Below are 19,234 nucleotides of genomic sequence, written 5' to 3' on the forward strand. Positions count from 1 at the left end.
GGGTTTGTGAATTCTGTCGAAGTAATTGTTGGCATATGGTTTTCCTCCTTAAGAAGGGTTGGCAAATGTTGTCACCTTTTTCTTTAATTTATTTGAGCCTTTAATTAATATTGGGTATTAACGAAGTGTGTGTTTGTGCATGTGTGTAGCGCCAGTGAAAATTGCATTTATTTTCTCTTTGTTGCTTTGTTCTCTAGTTTGGACAAAAAAAAATTATTTTCATGGGTAAAAACTAAATTAAAAAGGAAAACATACATTTTAATAAGTACGTAGAGAAGTACCTTATTAAATATAAGTTCGTGTTCATTAGCAGCCTAGTCTAAAAATGTGACTGCCTTGAAATGGAAGGCAGAGAGCCCAGCAGATCTGTGGAACTTAAAAGGGTATGTGTTCTGGGCTTTATGACTGATGGAGACGGTACCCCCGTGGCAGCTTGAATTGTCATCGCTCCTGTGGCCTCACCTTCCCATCCTCCATCCAGTCTCCCACCCTCTCAACCAGTCCATAAATAATTAACAAGCACTGAATGTTTCCAGGCACCTTGCTGAGGAGTTGAGAAATATAAACACAGTATGATGGGGACATGACCTTAAGAGCCTGTGTCCTACTGATGATTAGTAAATAGAAGTTTTGTAATTATGAAACGGTCTTATGATGATAAGTGATAGGGCAGAGGCATATAAGGAGGGAGGACATATGTGGGTCATCTAACTCAGACTAGGTGGTGGTAGTGGTGGTGGTGGAGGGGTCAGGGGTGGCTTCTTGGATGAGGTGATACATCAGCTAGGATTTGTTGGAATAGGAGGGAGCTGTTCTAGGTAGTAGTTTTGGAGGTGAGACCGGAACATGACTTTTCCTTCAGGAGCTACAAGAGTTAAAGACAAGAATATTGAAACCAGGCTGGAGAGCTGGGCAGGCCCCTCATGAAGGCTCTCATTTCTCTTCAAAGGGTTCTGGGCATTATTCTGAAGGCATGGGGATTTATTATTCTGAAGGCGTGGGCATTGGTGGATTTTAGTCATGGGAATAAAGTGATTAGAATTACATTTTAGAAAGGTCCCTCTGGCGGCAATGTAGGGTTGCGGATTAAAATGAGAGGTGAGGCACTGGAATAAGAAAGTATTGCTTGAGCTGATTTATGAGATTTTCAGGAGGTGCAGGCGACCTTGGGGCCTGAATATGGGAGGAGAGAGAGAAATGAAGGATGACCCCAAGGTTTCTAGCTGAGGTCAGTGGGAGAAATGAGGGTGCTGTTCAGTGAGGGAGTGACAGAGGGAAAACAAGGTTTGGAGGGAGGAATTAAGAGTTTAGTTGTAGACACGGACTCGTTGATCCTTAGGAGACGCTGCCCTTAGCTGTCCAGGGAGTGGTTGTCAGCATAGGGTAGTGGGTAACATCATCCAGGCAGACGGAAGAGGGCAGTGGAAGGAAGCCTGGAGATAAACTATAAAGAACAAAACCCTGTGTGTTGATCTAATAGCCATGTGACAGGGAAAACAGATACGGTACCTTGGAAAATAAACAGATCAAGTGTTTTCCCTCTGGACTTGGCCAGGTGTTGACTTTCAGAATTTTAGTCAATGAAGAGAGCTGTCAATAATAACTCCTAAAGCTGGGAGCGGTGAAGCTCCAGTTTTTTTCCCGATGGTTATGACCTTGTGGTAGCATGTGCCAGAGCTGGAGGAACCTCTTTGCCTCTTTGGGTCTATGATAGTAGCTTCCTCATCTATTTCTGTCTTTGTCTGTCAGTTTGAAGAAATAAAATTGTCTTCTTAGTGAAGCAGAAAATGATAAAGCTTTTGGAATGTCTTTGTTATTTTTGGAGAATTACAGTTCATAGGAATTAGAGAGGGCAGAGGATTAGAGAAGAGTAATTTGTGGAGGGGGCTTGGCTTTTTTACGTACTACTTATTTTTATACGCGCGTGCGCACACACACACAGAGTTAGGATAGAGAAGAGCAGGGAAGCAGTTTTAATCATCTTCCCAATGTCTGGCCACAGAAGACATGAGTATTATTCATATCACATCTGGGATATTAGTGATTTGTATTCACTCAAGGGTTATTTAATGGGTTCCTGCCCTGGTGATCAAGTCAGAATTCGGGCCGCACCGAGCCAGCTGGGACAGTGAGAGCCCTTCTCTGGAGCGGAGATGGTCTTACCTCCCACCACCCTTACGTAGTTCTCTCAAGCTTTCCTAATGGCAGCCCCACCACCAGGCCCAGTTCCAAGATGGCCAGCCCTCCTCTCTTGTCTCCTCCTAATCTTCCCACAGCCATCGAAGTACAGCTGCTTCACTGGCCCTTGGGACACATGGCTGATAGCTAGCACCTTGGGAAAATCTAGCCCTTTATAGATAACCGCCTGGGGACACCTGTAGGTGCGATGTAAGCTGCCCCCGCAGCTGGCACCATCCTTTGTTGAAGTGGGTTAGGGGATAATGATGGTAGTAGCTTGCTGGGCTTTCTGGGATCCCTTTGCCATGGCCACGCTCTCGTCCATGCTCTTGCCTTGACTCCGACCGTTCCTTCACCTTCAGGTTCCTGTGTTGTTGCTGCTGAATATCTGGAAGCACCGTTCCACTATGGCCCTGGTGGGGATGTGGGATTTTTTTGCTTTGACATATCCCTGAAAATTAAAAAAATATATTCTATCATTATGCAAACTCTACTGTTTGGTGAGGATATTGTCTTAGGACAGAGAACGTTGAAGACAAAAATGTCCCTGGTATCCAAGTTCTTAGACGCTCGAGTGAAACAGTCGAATAAAAAGAGTAACTTGTAGTCGGTATTTCTTTTGTATACGGACTCGTAGGAACTTTTGCTCCCCAGTCACCCCTTTGTTTTGAGGAACGATGGCGTTATTAAAGAAGAATACTTAGGAAACATGTGCTGACATTCTCTGAATGACTTATTTTAAACTTAAATCAAGGACTCTGTTTGCTTGTAGAGAAAGTTTTGGATAAGTCAGTGGTAGGGAGAGATTCATGGGATGTAGTTGGGCTGACTCTGGAGTCGGGTGACGGGAGCTGGCGCACAGGTGGGTTGCTGCGCTGGAGGCCTCGGTGTGGCTTGTTCTCATTGGTCAGCAGGTGGCACCAGATAGCCAAGACGAATCTGGAGAGAGGTATGTGGTGTTTCAATTTCACCTTGGGTTCGGTTAAACATTTTGGAATTAATAGCACTCTCACGTTTTTTCCCCCTAGAGATGGCATCCTCCAAGGCTGAATTTTGTAGAAGTCTTTGGTTTTAATAGAGTCATAAAACTTAACCATCTCCAAGGTCAAATGGTACATAACAATATTGATTTTCTTTTTTTTGGAGGGGTTATGACTCTGAATGCTAAAAGCCAACTGTAAGATCCTTCTGTAGAATATATTTACTGGCTTAGGTGTCTGAACTTTTTCGTGTTTTTGTGAAATCTTTTCAGTATGTTGCTAATGGAGGTGTTAAAGTTGATCTACTGATAAATTTATATATATATATATTTTTGATAAATTTATATTTTTGACCTTGATAATGTCTGCCTGATGGGAATCCAGGATTTTACTCCCATCCGAGATGTTCTGTTTGAGCAGAGGTGGGTGACTCTGAGTTACAGATGGTGATTCAGTTGCGAGGGGGACACGGAGGATGTGTTGGGGATATTCTTGGATATCTTGTGAGAAAACAGCTAATGACAAAAGAGGGGGCAGGTCTGTGCTTTTGCCCCCAATTACTACACTACTTGAGGTGCAGTTCATTTGTTTCAGCTTAATTTATTGTCCACGGACCCCTGGTTGCGTGTGCCTTGTATGGTTCTGTGCTAGAACTTGAGAAAAAGCTGCCTTTTGAAGCACAATAAGAGGAATGTTTCTTTTCTGCGTATGTGGCTTTGTTTATTTTCTTTGTTTGGTGCCTTGTGTGGGGAAAAATGTGAGCTCGAGTGGTCCATTTGTGGTTGCCGGGTGGTGTCTGGTTTGATTAGTGCATGAGCTCCAGTGATTAGGCTTGCTAACTCTGGTCTGTGCGTGCATTCTTGGGGCACGCTGAATGAATGAGGTTTCCACGAAACCAGCATCCAGGTACAAAATCTTATAATTAATTTTTGAGTCTTAAGATGGGGCCTGTGGGAAGGGGTGGGAGGGGGAGATGACAAACATCTTTTCCCTTGGGATATCTTCCTACAACTAAGTGGGGGGGTGCATCTTTCTTCCTCCTCCTCTTTTTAATTTACTTAGATAGGCTTGTATATAAAATGTGCAGGAAGTTAACCACACCCGTAGGAATTAAGCACATATCCTTGCCTCCTAGAATCTGTTTTTCACACAGCACCAGGATTGATCTTTTAAAAACACACATCCAGTGATGTCAGTTATTAGGTTAAAATCCTGCCCTGGCTTCCCTCACACTTAGGTTAACAGCCCTTTGTGGACTGGCTCCACCTACCTTTCCAACCTCATCTCCTTGTATCTCTCCCTGCCTACCAGACTTGGGCCACACTGAGCTCTTCATTCCTCCAACAAGCCCTGCTGTTCTCACCTTAGGGCTTTTACATGAGTAGTTTCCTTTGCCTGGAAAGTCATTCCTCTTGATCTGGGTGTGACAAGACCATTGAGAGCTCAGTTTAAATACCGACTCAGACCTTCCCTGACCACCAGCTCTAAAAGAGCCATTCATTCCTTTTCTCTCTTTTACTTTTAAATTAAGATACAATAGACACATAATACTTTGTAAGTTTTAAGGTGTAAGGTATGTTGATTTGATATGTTTATATAGTGCGGTATGATTACCACTGTAGCATTAGCTAACACCTCTATCATTTCACATAATTATCATTTCTTTTTTGTGGTGAGGATGATTAATTCTAGTCTCTTAGCAGCTTTGAAGTTTATAAGACAGTATGACTGATTACTCACTCTGTGTCACATCACTCCAGTTTCATTTTATTTTCTTTTCAACTATCTTGTCTTTTCTTATGTGCTTTTTTGGTCCAGCTCTTCCTAGTAGGATGTAAGCTTCACTAGAGCCAGGTCCTTATCTTGTTTACCGTTAAACCAGCATCTGGAACAGTGCTGAGCATGTACTAGGTCCCCAGAACATTGTGGTTCCATGAATGAATAATAGCTGTATTGAGGGGAGAAGCTATATATTTAAAGCTAAATGTATCTCTCTTAATTCTCTGAGGGCACTGTGATAAAGATGGCAGTGGGCCAAACGTTGAGGCTGAAGTTCTTGTTTCCCATTTATCCCTGTAAAACATTGTGGCCCTGGTGGGTCCCTGAGATGTGGGTGTTGGGGTGGGTAGTAGAATTTGTAATAACACAGTCATATACATAATTTCAGTCATTATTCAGTCATTTTTGGGTATCTGTTAAATACTAGTACTGTCCTTGCTGCTGTATATTTACTATGTCACTTAATCTTAGGCATCAGTTTTCTAATATGTAAATGATATGTTTAGATAAAATGATCTGTTAGTTCTCTTATATCACATTATATGAATTTCTAGGAGAAGCCAAGAGATTATAGTTTATGGTGACACACAATAGAAACAGATTAGTTCGTTCAGAATACCTACCCAAGGTAGGTATTCATCCAGCTCTAATAAAACTTTAAAATTGCAAAGTTTAAACTTTAGAAAGGAGGAAGAAACCCACCCTTTGTTGGGCATCCGTCATCTCATTCAGTCTTCTCAACAACCTGTAGAGTATCTTCCCTCCTTCACGTCTGCGGAAACGGAGGCTCAGAGGTGTCACGTACCTTGGCCAAGGTCACACACATGTTACGAGGCAGTGCTGAAGTTCCCAACCAGCTTCGATTGACTCCAGAGACCTGCTCTCAGCACGTAGGAGTTGTGTTACCTTCTGCTCACCTTTCCCCAGTAGGTTTTGTGGGGATCGACAGCTTAGACTCCTGACTAGGGTTTCCCTTCTGTTTCTCACAGACCTCTGAGAAGGAGCTGATGTGGAGAAGCAGCTGAGGCGGTCCAGGATGACGACCACAGTAGCCACAGACTACGACAACATCGAGATCCAACAGCAGTACAGCGATGTCAACAACCGCTGGGACGTGGACGACTGGGACAACGAGAACAGCTCCGCGCGGCTCTTCGAGCGGTCCCGCATCAAGGCTCTGGCAGGTAGGGTGCCCTTATGTCCCGTCACAGAGGCCTGGGATGTCTTACAGGTCCCTTTGAAATCATCCACCCTGTCCCCCTCTCAAGATCAGCTCAGCTCTACTTGAACACGTCCCACCAGAGCAAGCTGACTGTTTCATAAGGTGGCCAGTTTCCTATCTGGGGGACTATCAGTCCCACAGCCCAAATGATTCAGAGCCCAGGGTGGTTTTTTTTTTTTTTTTTTTTTATGCGTTACGCGGGCCTCTCACTGTTGTGGCCTCTCCCGTTGCGGAGGACAGGCTCCGGACGCGCAGGCTCAGCGGCCATGGCTCACGGGCCCAGCCGCTCCGCGGCATGTGGGATCCTCCCAGACCGGGGCACGAACCCGTGTCCCCTGCATCGGCAGGCGGACTCTCAACCACTGCGCCACCAGGGAAGCCCCCAGGGTGGTTTTTATAGCCGTTCAGAAAGAGATGCCCTAGGCTTGTCAGAAATCTTTTATTTTTAACACATCTTACATTTCAGTATATTGAAGTATACTATACCTTAGACACAAAAATACAGTTTGACCCTGGAACAACATGGGGGTTAGGGGCACCAACCTGTTGCACGGTCGAAAATCCATGTATTTGACTCCTCCAGAACTTAGCTACTAATAGCCCACTGTTGACCTGAAGCCTTATCCATAACATAAACAGTCGATTAACACATAATTTGTAAGTTATATATATGATATACTGTATTCTTACTGTAAAGTAAGCTGGAGAAAAGAAAACGTTATTAAGAAAATCACAAGGAAGGGAAAATACATTTACTCTACATCTGTATATTTATTGAAAATAAATGTGTAAATGTAAGTGTAAGTGTACCTGCACAGTTCAAACACTTGTTGTTCAAGGGTCAACTGTATACAAATTAACCTGTTTACTTAGGGCCTGTGATATATAAATTAACTTGACCTGTTACAGTACTTGCTTTGAGTGACCAAGGTTAGTTAGTATCACGTGCAAAGGTTTTGGATCTGAAAAGCAATAGCTTAATCTGGTGAGGGCACATTTAATGCTGTAACAGGTAAGTCTGCCATTGATAAAGTTAACAGGCACACATCCCTTACTTCATGATTTCTCACTCCCTTGTTGCTGTTGAATACTTAGGGCACACTTTTACCAGGGCCCTAGATGGGGTGGAATTGCCCTGAAAATCAGGAAGGGGGTTCAGTCACAATGAAAACTCAGCAGTATTGAATATGTGTAAACCAAGGGGCCAATGTGGAGTTTATTCAAAATCTTGCCTCTGTACTTTGAGACCCCAAATAAAATGATTTCCAAATGAGAAAAGTGGGTTTATGTATTTTTTCCTAATATCTTTAATTATGACAAGTAAACAAAAGTCATGACTTAAACAAGTGAGTTTCCTGTGAATTGTGAAGATAGCTGACTTTTTTGTTACCTTTACAGTGTAATCTGTTTATGAGGCATGTGTCACTTGGAGTTCTCTTGATTGTAAGCGAAAGGAAACCTAACCCAAAGTGGTTTAAATGACAAAGAGACGTGACAGAGAATAGTAGACAAATTTAGCATTTAAGCCAGATTTGCTTCTGGGCTTAGATGGTATGACCAGGATCCAGTTTCTTTCCACTTTTTGGCTTTCCTTGCTGGTGTGGACTTCATTCTCAGGTAGGCTCTTGGGTCCCTGGAGTCCCAGGATGGCTGCCTCGGGTCCCAGATCTGTTTGTAAGGACATCCAGTAGAAAAGAGCACCTCTGCTTGCCCAGTACTGTACTTCCACTGTGGCCGTGGAATCAGTCTCACTGGCTTGACTGTGCTTGGGTCATGTGCCTCTCTCAGAACCTCTCTCCACTGGAGTCAGAAGAGGATATGCTGATTGACATCAGCTAATCGGAATGCATCTTGGGGTGCAGGGAATTGCGGGGTTGGGAGTGGCGAGGGGTCAGTCCCACCCAAACAGCTTGGCTAGAAACTTTAGAATATAACAGGAAGGAGGAAGAGGGAAATGGATGTTGAGGGTGCAGGCAACTAAATGCTATGGAAAAATTGTTCAGCTGCCTTAGGATAATTTGTTTGTTGAGTGGTGGTGATTTGTAGGTCTTTCTCGAGCTTGCCTGATTCGAGGGCATAAATGATTAACCAGCTAGTCACTCTAGAATTAGAGCTTTAGTTTCTAGCTTATTCATTAACATGGAACCTTATGGAAACCATGATCTTGTCTCGTGCTAGTGGATCGATTTGTACTTTAATGTCTTACCTCATTTTCTTGAGGTTTCATTTGAGCTGTTAGACCAGTATGATATTAGTGGCCAGTTATCTTTGATCATGAGTCATTTACTTTCTGGTTCCAGACTACCAGGTACAGTTGACCCTTAAACAACGGGGGTTTGAATTGTGTGGAGGATTGGTGTCCCTCACCCCTATGTTGTTCAAGGGTCAGCTGTAGTATCGCCCTTTTAAGAATTTTACTCGCAAACTGCAGAGCAGTTCCTTGCTTTGTTCTTTTCTCTAGTTCCAGAGGAGATCCCCAGCTGTCCTTAGGATTAATCAGTTGTCCTTACACTTCCTAAGATGTCTTTCCCTCTGTGTTATCCAGGTCCTTGAACAAATGCTAATAATAGTAAGCATACTTACAGTGTGTCAGGCACTGTTTTAAATGCATTGCATATATTAACAGTTAATCCCATAACAACTATGAGAGAGATTATTGTTATCTACAATGTATAGGTGAGGCAGCTGAGGCACAAAGAGATTAAGTAGCTTGCCCACGGTCACACCGCTGATAAGTGACTGAAGGCAGACTGACTCCAAAGTGTATATGCTACTATTTTTTTTATATTCAGTAAAATGCAAAATGATTCAAAGCTCACTGGTGTAGAAAATTGATGATGGGTAATGCAAACATGTTAAAAAGATCTTTAGAAGGCTCAGAAATGCATCCTGTGGCTTGAAGAAGCCATGAGTAACCACGAGAAGTTACTGAAAAGAAAACATGCTGCCTCCAGGATAAATAATGTGGGGGAAAAAAAAAAGAAAAGAAAAACAAAAAAAGAATTGCTTTTAGTGAATCCAGAAGATACCAGGAAAACCACCTGTTCATGGAAGAAATTATCTTGCTTTATTATCTGACTTCCCAGCTCTGTGGGACAGAAAAGTCTCTGAGCTCTCTAAGAAACCTTATAAGCTGATAGCGGGAGTAACAGATCAGACCAGCACCGTCTAGAACTGTGGTTTTAGAATTTGAGTGGTCTTCAGAATCACAGCACAGATTGTGGGCCCACCGCCAGAGTTTCTGATTCAGTTAAGTCCGAGATGGTACTTGATAATTTACGTTTCTGACAGGTTCCCAGGTGATGCTGATGTGGCTGGTCTGGGGAATCCCATTTTGAGACTGGTGTAGAGTATCGATGGTCATCTGGTCTACTTCCTTGGCTGTCTGAGGCCATTTCATCTAGAAACAAAACAAATGAACAAACAAACCGAAACCAAACTCACAGATACAGAGATCGTATTAGTGGTTACCACAGGGAAAGCGGAGTGGGTATGGGTGAAAGAGGTGAAGGGGGTCGTAGAATGGTGACCCCATTCTAGAATGGTGAGTGGATGGTAAGTAGAATTGTGCTGGTGATCACTTCATAGTGTATACAGATGAGGAATTCTGTTGCTGTAAACCTGAAACTTACATATTAAAGAAACCCTTTAATCTTTTAAAGAAAGGTAAAAACTAAACATTTTCTTTTTACAAGTGATGGGTGTTTATGGTTTAGGGTTATATTTTGTGGAATCAACACAAATTAGGGGAAGTAGGAAAAGTAGTCTTTTTAAAAGTGCAACATTTAGCTTGAAAATATTGATAAAGTAATTAAAATTAATATCTTTATATCAGCACTCATAAATAGTGAATTTAAAAAATTAGGAGGCTATGTACCAAAATATTCCATGTTTCTTTCTGAGTAACTTATTTCTTATTTGTATTTGAACTTTTTCCTGAAATAAATGTGAACAGTTTTGTAATTAAGAAAAAAAATAACATAAAAACATCTTAACATCTAATATCACATTCAAAAGTTTTGATTAATTTTTCTCCCAAAATAATGGCATAGAGAAGTAGTAGGAGAAAGCCTGTGTATGAATGAACATTTTTAAAAAATGACAGAAATTAAAAACAAGATTACTTTGGGAGTTGTCACTTATCAGAATTTATGAGATAAAATTTTGCAGGAGAGCCTTTCTGCTAAGGTATGGACATGGGAAAAGAAATTGACCTTGAGTTTATGTGGTTATGGGGAATTAAGAACAGCTGAGAAACATAGGAAAATGAGGTGAAAGCACCTAATTGTATCTTTTACATTACATGGATAGAGTAAATAACACATATTAGTGGCTGTATGTGTAAGCCAGATTCCCTTTAAACGTAAGTATTTATTTGAGTGACCAAGAATTTTGGTGGAGCATTTAATCAGCTAAAGCAGTGATGTACTTTAAATGTCCAGATCAGTGCTGTCTGAAAGAAATATACTACTAGCCACATGTGATTTTAAATGTTCTAAGTAAGATATTTCACTTAATCAGACAATCCAAAATATTGTATCAACATGTAATCAGTGTAAAAAACTTATTATAAATGAGATACTGTACATTTTTTATACTAAGTTTTTGAAATCCAGTATATATTTTATTTCCCATGTTTCACATGGTCACTTTTAGTCCCACGTGGCCAGTGGCTGAGGGCTTGGACAGTGCATCTCTAGTGCCTTCACGTAGATGCTTTTATTGGTGAAAACTTTATAGATCCTGCTGAACAAATGTGGGCTTTAAAATCCCTATCACAAATTTGGTCTCGAGTATAGTTGTGAAGCCATGAGTAGCTGGCCAGTTGGCTAAATGTGAATTTAAATTCTGATGAGGAATAACCCATCAATTGAATCATTATTATTTTTTTATTATTTTTTTTTTTTTGCGGTACGCAGGCCTCTCACTGTTGTGGCCTCTCCCGTTGCGGAGCACAGGCTCCAGACGCGCAGGCTCAGCCGCCATGGCTCACGGGCCTAGCCACTCTGCGGCATATGGGATCCTCCCAGACCGGGGCACGAACCTGTGTTCCCTGCATTGGCAGGCAGACTCTCAACCACTGCGCCACCAGGGAAGCCCGAATCATTATTTTTAAAATAATCACTCTTTATATATGTGTGTGTGTGCCTTCCACGTCTAAACTTTTATTAAATGGATGCAAAGTAGCAACAAAGGTCCTCCACAACATCCACACTGCTGTTTCCGCTGAAAACTTTGGTGTTGTTCTTGAGCTCGCACACTATTTTTGGATGCAGAAGACTCAGTAGCAGACTTGTGTAAACATGCATATTCCAGGGTGTCCACGCTCCCTCCAAAAAATTGAGATTCACTTCAGTGGGAGGGAGCACAGTAATCTGCCTTTTTAATGCATACCGTACTCTTTGAGAAACACTTTCCTGTGACATGGTCTAAAGTGCTCTCACTTAATATTCAAATCTTATTATCCTTGAGTATTCTCACCAAAGTGAAAATCAACTTTTCATCTCTCCTTTAAAATATTCGTCTGCCCTTTCCCTCCAGTAAGTAGGTCACAGTTATGTTTTGATATCTCAGCACCTAAGAAGGCTTAATGTTCTGCCTGAACTGAGTAGAGAGCTGTCTCGTGGCAGGAGGAACACATTCTTGCTGTAATCCCTGCCCTCATTATAGCCCCTGTCTGGGTGCATCTTCCTGCAGGAGGTGATGGAGGTTCCCCCATCTAACCCCAGCCCCTAGAGTTGTTTGGGCCTTTTAATTTGTAGTCTCCAGGAGGGCAGAACATTTCTTGGGGGCCTAAATTAGCTCTCTAGTGCTAATTAAAATTAGTGGGGACTCTTCAAAAGTTATAGATAAAAAAATTCAGGCACAGGGTTTTCTCAGGAGGAAAAGACTTGGATTCCATACACTGAGAATTAAAGCAGAACTTGCCATCTACTTTCTGCCAGTTGACTGCAAATTTCAAGCTGTCATTAAGGTTATATACTTAAATTATTTACTTAATCCCCAAATAGATAGACCTGTGCATATATGGTGGAAACTTATTTTAAAACTGTAAAAGATGTTTTAGTTTACCTTTTTTGAGAGATGTCTTACTGTCTTTTCTACCTATAATCGTGAATTTTTAATTAGGTGGTTTAGATATTGACTTCATATTTTTTAAGATCCCCTGTGCTACGGTGGTCTTACTTAGAAACTTCCCAGAATACGACTGTTAATTCACAATCAATCCCCCCTGCCAAGACTGAATACACAAACAAACAAATATACGTAAAATATTTTACTTCCTTCTAGTGGAAGTATGGTGCCACCTTGCTATTGAATATGCAAAGAGATCTATAAAACATGGTCTGGAATGATCTAATTAGGAAGATAAAACCTATTTACATGAAACACGAACTAAACTTGTATGCAAGTGCCAAGAAAGTCGTGCTGTAGTAATTTAGAGGAGGATTGATCGCAAGAGGGAAAAAACAAAGTCACTTTAAGAGGATGGGTCAAGTAATGTAAAGAACATTGGAACTTGGAAAGAGAGAGAGCGGAGCCTGAACCTTGGCATGGCTGCTTCCGTTTCCACTGCAGCAAAACAGAAGAGGCCTTTCACTAAAACAGAAAGTGCTTTTGGCTTCTCAAGATGATACACCACCTTGAGCTTGGATTCGTTCCTTGAAAATTTTAAGCTAGAGCTTTTCTAATGTGCATACTCGTCTCCCTGTTCAGATGGAACACTTTTATGCCCCAAGGGAAAGGCCTCTTGCATGATGGAGTGGATTTTTATAGTTAGGATTAACAGATTCAGTAGCTACCCCATCTTTTTCCCCATCTACTCTTGAGGCTGTTTGCCTAAATTATGCATTATTTGGGATTATTTGTGAGAACAGGCCTGGTCCCTAGTGCCACTAAATACACCACCTATTAGTTGTGAAATCTGAATCTGAAGGAGCATTTCATATCAAAGAGGTTCATGCAGGCTAGTGAAGAGAAGGTCTGTTTAGGTCATTACAAGTAGTCCTGGATTATACCCTCAATTTATTTTCTATATACATAAGGCTTCAGTAGTTTCCTGACTGTAGGACTGCAGGAATCTTTTCTTTCTTTTTTGGGTAGAGCTCCCTCAGATTTCCCTCCCCTCTCTTTCTTCTTACTGCTGTAGATGACGCCCTCCTGACTTTTGAAATCAGCTTGGATTTCCGCTCCTGTGCCTTATATTCTTCAGATTTTCTTCTCATCTCAGCGATGGCTGAAACTCCATAGCAGCTGAGATGAATGATCCTGGCTGGGAGAAACAGCCTACTGTTCCTCTCCATCAAACCTCTTAACCACACACCATTCCTCTTCCTAACCCAGCCCCCGTTCCTGCCCTTCAGTCTCTTTCAAGTTTCATTCCTTAGGTCAGAGAACTTCTCAATCCTCATCCCTTTACTCATCTCTTACTGCACCTTAGCCTTTGTCTTAACTTCTCACCCCACCAGAATATTTTCCTTAAGTCAGTCCCTGACTTTTGAGGAGCTCCAGTCACCATTTCTAGGGGAAAATCCCATATACTTTATGCTTGATTTGTGATTGAACTTAGGGAATGTGACCTGTCTTTTGTTGGAGACTGCCTAGGTAAGCAAAAAAGGAAAAATTCATGATTTTTCTCTTCTCTTCTCCTTTTCCTGGCCCTCTCTGCATATATGCACCCTCCACCCGCCGCCATCTGTCTGTCTTTTAAATATCAGCGTTCTTGAGATATTATTTACATACCATAAAATTCACCCCTGAGAAGTGTACAATTCAGTGATTTTTAACATACTCACAGAGTTGTGCAACTATCACCACTAATCCCAGAACATTTTTATCACCCCCCAGAGAAGTCGCATACATATTAGCAGTCGCTTCCCATTTTCACTCCTCCCCAGCTCCAGGCAGCCACTAATCTAGTTTCTGACTATGGATTTGTCTATTCTGGACATTTTATCTAAATGGAATCATACAACATGTGGCCGTTTGTGACTGGTTTCTTTTACTTAGCAAAACATTTTCCAGGTTCATCCGTGTTGTATAGCATGTTATCAGTACCTCTCTGATTTTTCCCTCTGTTCTCTTATGTGAGTAATAGTGGTAGATTAGTGAGGAAGAACAGAAAAAATTCTGTGAAAGTTACTGACAGCATAATGCTATGATTTTAGCCGGCAGTTGCCTGGGAATAGATGGCAAATACCTCGTAGGCATCTGAAAGTACTGTAGAGTTAAGTACTTCTTCATTTACCTGGATGTGGTCATCAGATAAGCCTCCTGGCGGGTGTTCGGTCATCTCATATGGTCATCTTTGTTCCATCTGTTAAATTCACTTATACCGTTTAACTCTTTTGCCAGTTTTCTATCAAAGTGGACCTGTGAGCAGGTAAAGAAGAAAATATAAGAAGGTAAAAAGAAAATACATCATTTACATACAGGGCATTTATAAAGTTCTGTCCCCTTTAAAGACATGCCCCACAATGAGAACAAGCTAAAAGTGTCATGAAGTAGGTTTTATATTAACAATGGCAATTCATATAGCTAAGGTTTTTATTTAACCACCATCTGCGGCAGTAACATTCAATTTAATTTTCTAATTTGTAGAGAAAATTGATGCTGGGTAGATGTTAAATAGTTTCTTAAATTATGTTTTGATGTTTGACACCAAGTTGATTAAAGAAGGTGGCTTTGATTATTAAACTGCGTATTTGTCGGTAGTTTTGACACGATCACATAAATAGTAACCCAATGGGAGGGTTCTGGGTAAGAAGGTAACAAGGTGGTTTGTGTCTGCTGATTGGCTTCTCTGGAAAGAATTCTGCATTAGTCTAAGGGGTTAGTCCTTGCTGATTTTCAGGAACAGGGATTCACTTGAGTGTCTGAATAAAGATAGTGTGTGGTGGAGTGGGGGTGGGGAGGTTACTGCAAAGTTTCAGGTGCATGAGCCCCAGGAATCCATTAGTGACGGAGGCTGCTGTAGGGCTGGAGGTGATCTTCATCTTTCAGGTGGGGCGGGTACCTCGTGGATGGGAGCCCCCTGCATAGTGCTGGTATCTGCTCATCATAACTCAGCTCACTGATGGCTTTGGTATGTTGTGGTTCCAACTCTACCTCCTGCCCATCTTTCTTTTCTGACGTCACTGCTAAACGACTCAAAATCCTGGCCTTCTCTGGTTCAGATCTCTGTGAGGTTGAGTATGGAGTTGGGGCTCTGATTGGCCCGGATAATTTTTTTTTTTTTTTTTCTTCGGTACGCGGGCCTCTCACTGCTGTGGCCTCTCCCGTTGCAGAGCACAGGCTCTGGACGCGCAGGCTCAGCGGCCATGGCTCACGGGCCCAGCCGCTCCGCGGCATGTGGGATCTTCCCGGACCGGGGCACGAACCCGCATTCCCTGCATCGGCAGGCAGACTCTCAACCACTGCGCCACCAGGGAAGCCCCCGGATAATATTTTTATACCAGGTCATGACCCACTGGTTACTTACGAATGATTACCTTTAAAAGAGTTACCCAGAACATTGGTGAAGAGCAGGAAGTCATATGTCTAAAACATACTGGCTGCATTCATCCACGGATTAGAGGGGATTTGGCTGGCAGTCGGAGGCTATGGTTGGCATTTCTAATGCAGAATTGTGGTGTGGTGGGGGAAGGTATTTTATATTAGGACTTTTGGGGAAAGATATTGGTATATCTTGTGTGATCAAGGGAAGAGCTAAGCAGCCAGTCTGAAGGAAAGGCAAAGTGCAGACAGGCCCCGGAACAACAGAAATTAAGGCTTTCCGTCTCTCAATCTCTTGATTTTGGCTTCTGTCTCTGCCCCTGCAGGTGGTCTTCCAGGTAGCAGGAGGTGTGGTTGCCATGTGCCCCTGGACTTTGCTATCCACCACTTGTCCCATTTTTCTAGTTCCAGTTGGAAACGTTGGGGCTGTTTGCTAAGGAGGATGTAATTTTTGAGGCTTTGGTCACGGGGTGACTCCTGAACCGGTACACTGTGGTGTAGGGTGTAGAGGCATGTAAGAACACAATAACTCTCCCTGGAACCGCATGGAGGTCCTCCTGGAAAAGGGAGTGGGTGTTGGGCAGATGGCAGTACATAACAGTAAATGTTCATGGCATGTTTTCAGGTAGATTGATGTCCTTGATTCAGAGGGAACACTGTTTTATAAAAATGGCAAGATGACCGTCACCACTGACTAATAGCTTCCTTAAAACAAAGCAACCCTACAGCTTCCTTTAAGATCTTGGAAGAAGTAAACAAAGAGAAATGAACATTAGCATGTCAGTCTTTAGAATATGTCTTACTAGAATAAGCTGTTCAGTCTGTACCTAAATTAATTTGTGAATTTGCTTGGTGATATAGTGACTTGGAAACAGTCTATCCCATTCTTTCTTCTGGGGCCTCAAGGACCAGCACATTCTTAGAGTATGACAGGTACCCAGTAATAGAATGTCATTCCAGATATTTTAGCAGTAGAGTGATGTAAGTACAGTATTAGCATGTTCCTTACCGACATGTAATCTATTTTGGGAAAATAGACTGTATGTATAAAACAGTCAGTGCATGCGACAGTATTACACAAAAGTGTTGTGACACTTCCCCCAAACCTGAATCTTGGTCTCTTCATTTTCTGGTTGATAGAGATGTCCATTTTCCACAATTCTTATCTCTTCTAGAGTCTCATTAGGTAATTTTCAAGGGAAGTTTTAATCTCTTTCTTGCACACCTGTGAATTTTCAGAACCCTAAGGTAGTGACATAATTGGGTGATGGGCACATGTTACTGGGTGAGGCTGATAAAAATTTTGTCACATAGGTTTAAATTTCTGCAGACTCCTTTGATTTCTTTTTTTTTTTTTTTTGCCTTTTTTTTTTTTTTTTTTTTTTTTTTTTTTTTTTTTTTGCAATACGTGGGCCTCTCACTGTTGTGGGCTCTCCCATTGCGGAGCCCAGGCTCCGACGTGCAGGCTCAGTGGCCATGGCTCACGGGCCCAGCCACTCCGCGGCATGTGGGATCCTCCCGGACCGGGACACGAACCCGCGTCCCCTGCATCGGCAGGCGGACCCTCAACCACTGCGCCACCAGGGAAGCCCTCCTTTGATTTCTTGAACATGCATGTGAAATTGTTTTATCAGCCACATCATTGTGTCCGTAGGCATCGTAAGGAAGGACTGAAGTCAGGGAGATGCTGGGCCATTTGCCAGGTCCCTGGACCCTCCCTGCCTTGCATGTTACCGTTTGGATCACCCTGTAAGTCTTCAGCAAACCCAAGCCCTCTCCACTGGCTCCAGCCTGAGCCTTATTAATTTTGTGTGTGTGCTCAAGGTGGATGTATCCATACTTTGTCTCTCTGGCTGACTGCTAAACTCCTCAAAGCCAGTGACAACGAGTAATGTTTTCTTTCGGCATTCCTCACATAAGTCAGAATGCGATTATGTACTTTTACTTGTCAGACTGAAGAACTGATTCATGATCAGAGCTACTAAGTATCACTTCATTTGGGGAAAATTTCTCCCTAATTTCTGTAATACCATTGAAAAATTAGTTCTACGTATTTAAGAATTTTACATTAAAATATATTATAAAATAATGCCTTGCATTGTATATTGTATGTTACAATGCATGCATTGTTAAAAAAAAAAGAAAGAAAGAAAGAAAAGTCCAAACACTACGGAAGTAGACAGTGAATGTTTCCCCTTCCCCAAACCTGTCTCCATCCCTAAAGATAATTCCTTTTAAAAGTTTGATGTATATCTTTTGGGATATTTTCCATGTAAAATTATTATAAACAGTAGCAGGACCAGTTGACTGTTAGAATCTGGAGTTTAGTCTTTTCCCCACCAAAGAGGGGACTGTCTTAGATTTTTGTTCTTGGCAGGAGCCGATCTCCATACTGCATTGTCACCTGAAGAGAGGCTTTTGGAAGTTTGGGGCATTGTTTGGAAGCTGGTACAAACCATTCTACAGTGGATCAGACATCCTTCCACGATGCTCTCAGGGTGGCACCTGCCCCCTTTTGTGCTGCACATGTCTGCCCCTAGGGTTTTATTGCTTTTTGGCCAGAAGAGCTAAAGCTAAAGATTTCTTGATTTGTCTTCTCCTCTTTCATGTCACTGCAGTGTTTCTGGAGCTCTTCTCTCGTTGTCTCTTTGCCTTCCATGTTTCTGGGATACTAGAGGTGCTCAATGGCGGGGGGGGGGGCATCTCTAAAGAGGCAGTCACTCCTGGGTGGGCCTACAGTTTGCCTGTGTTCTCCTATGTGTCACATTAGCCTCCAGTGGGTGCCGGAAGTTGGAGTTTGATAATTTAAGGGTTCATCATAAATTTGTAAATGCTGGCCACAGTTTTCCTCCTGGAATACTGTATTGTGACTTTAAGGACATAGGGAATTTGGCGAATATGGTGGCCACACACGACAGAGAAGGAATTGCTATCATTGTAGTACATGGTTCCTAGAATATTTCCATTTTGCTTCAACAGCCAAATCTGTTTCCCTCATCTGTCCCCTAGACCAGGCTCCAAGTGGACTCGAGGGCTGTTGTCATGATGGTTGTTTTCACTGATGTATAATTTAAGCCTTTTCTTCTGTGGCTAACAACAACAGAAACAATCTAGTAACTTTCTGAATCCATGGGGCTAGCGGCCTGTCATTTATCCAGCTTGGGCCCGTGGTCAGTTTTTACCTTTTCTCTAGCCAGGATGTGGGTTTGACAGTTCCATGGATTGATAGTCCTGAAGCTGTGTTATATACTGATGTTGGAGAAATAAGTTTACAGACCACATCTTTTAGCCCTTTGTGTGTCTCTACTGTGAAAATACAAAGTTTTGTACCTGGAACTGGTCGTCCTGCAGAGGATGAGTGTGTACCTCTTGCTTTTGCCCTGAGCCCCTAAACGCACCGTCCGTGGAGCTGTCTCCATGCATTTGAGGGAAGGCTGGTATTAGTAGGGCTGCTTGTAAATAATGGAGAGGTATTTAAGACTGCCTTGCGAATTATGGGATGGAGAGGAGGCAAGGCTGGAGAAGGCACTTGATACTAATTTGAAACCCAAAACCCCTGACACTGAATTAACAGGTGTGC

The 19,234-nt window shown here is 42.3% G+C and overlaps 1 protein-coding gene across 3 annotated transcripts in view; it reads left to right on the forward strand.

The window, feature by feature from the left end:
* Nucleotides 1-19,234, forward strand: part of SPTBN1 (spectrin beta, non-erythrocytic 1) — a 199,221-nt gene that overhangs the window by 48,714 nt on the left and 131,273 nt on the right. For all 3 annotated transcript variants that reach the window (XM_032652749.1, XM_032652752.1, XM_032652750.1), the window contains exon 2: nt 5,927-6,121. In XM_032652749.1, coding sequence (XP_032508640.1) covers nt 5,974-6,121 — 148 coding nt within the window. In that variant the 5' untranslated portion in view covers nt 5,927-5,973. The remainder of the gene's footprint in view (nt 1-5,926; nt 6,122-19,234) is intronic.

Source organism: Phocoena sinus, chromosome 13 (genome assembly GCF_008692025.1).
Source record: "Phocoena sinus isolate mPhoSin1 chromosome 13, mPhoSin1.pri, whole genome shotgun sequence".
NCBI lineage: Eukaryota > Metazoa > Chordata > Mammalia > Artiodactyla > Phocoenidae > Phocoena > Phocoena sinus.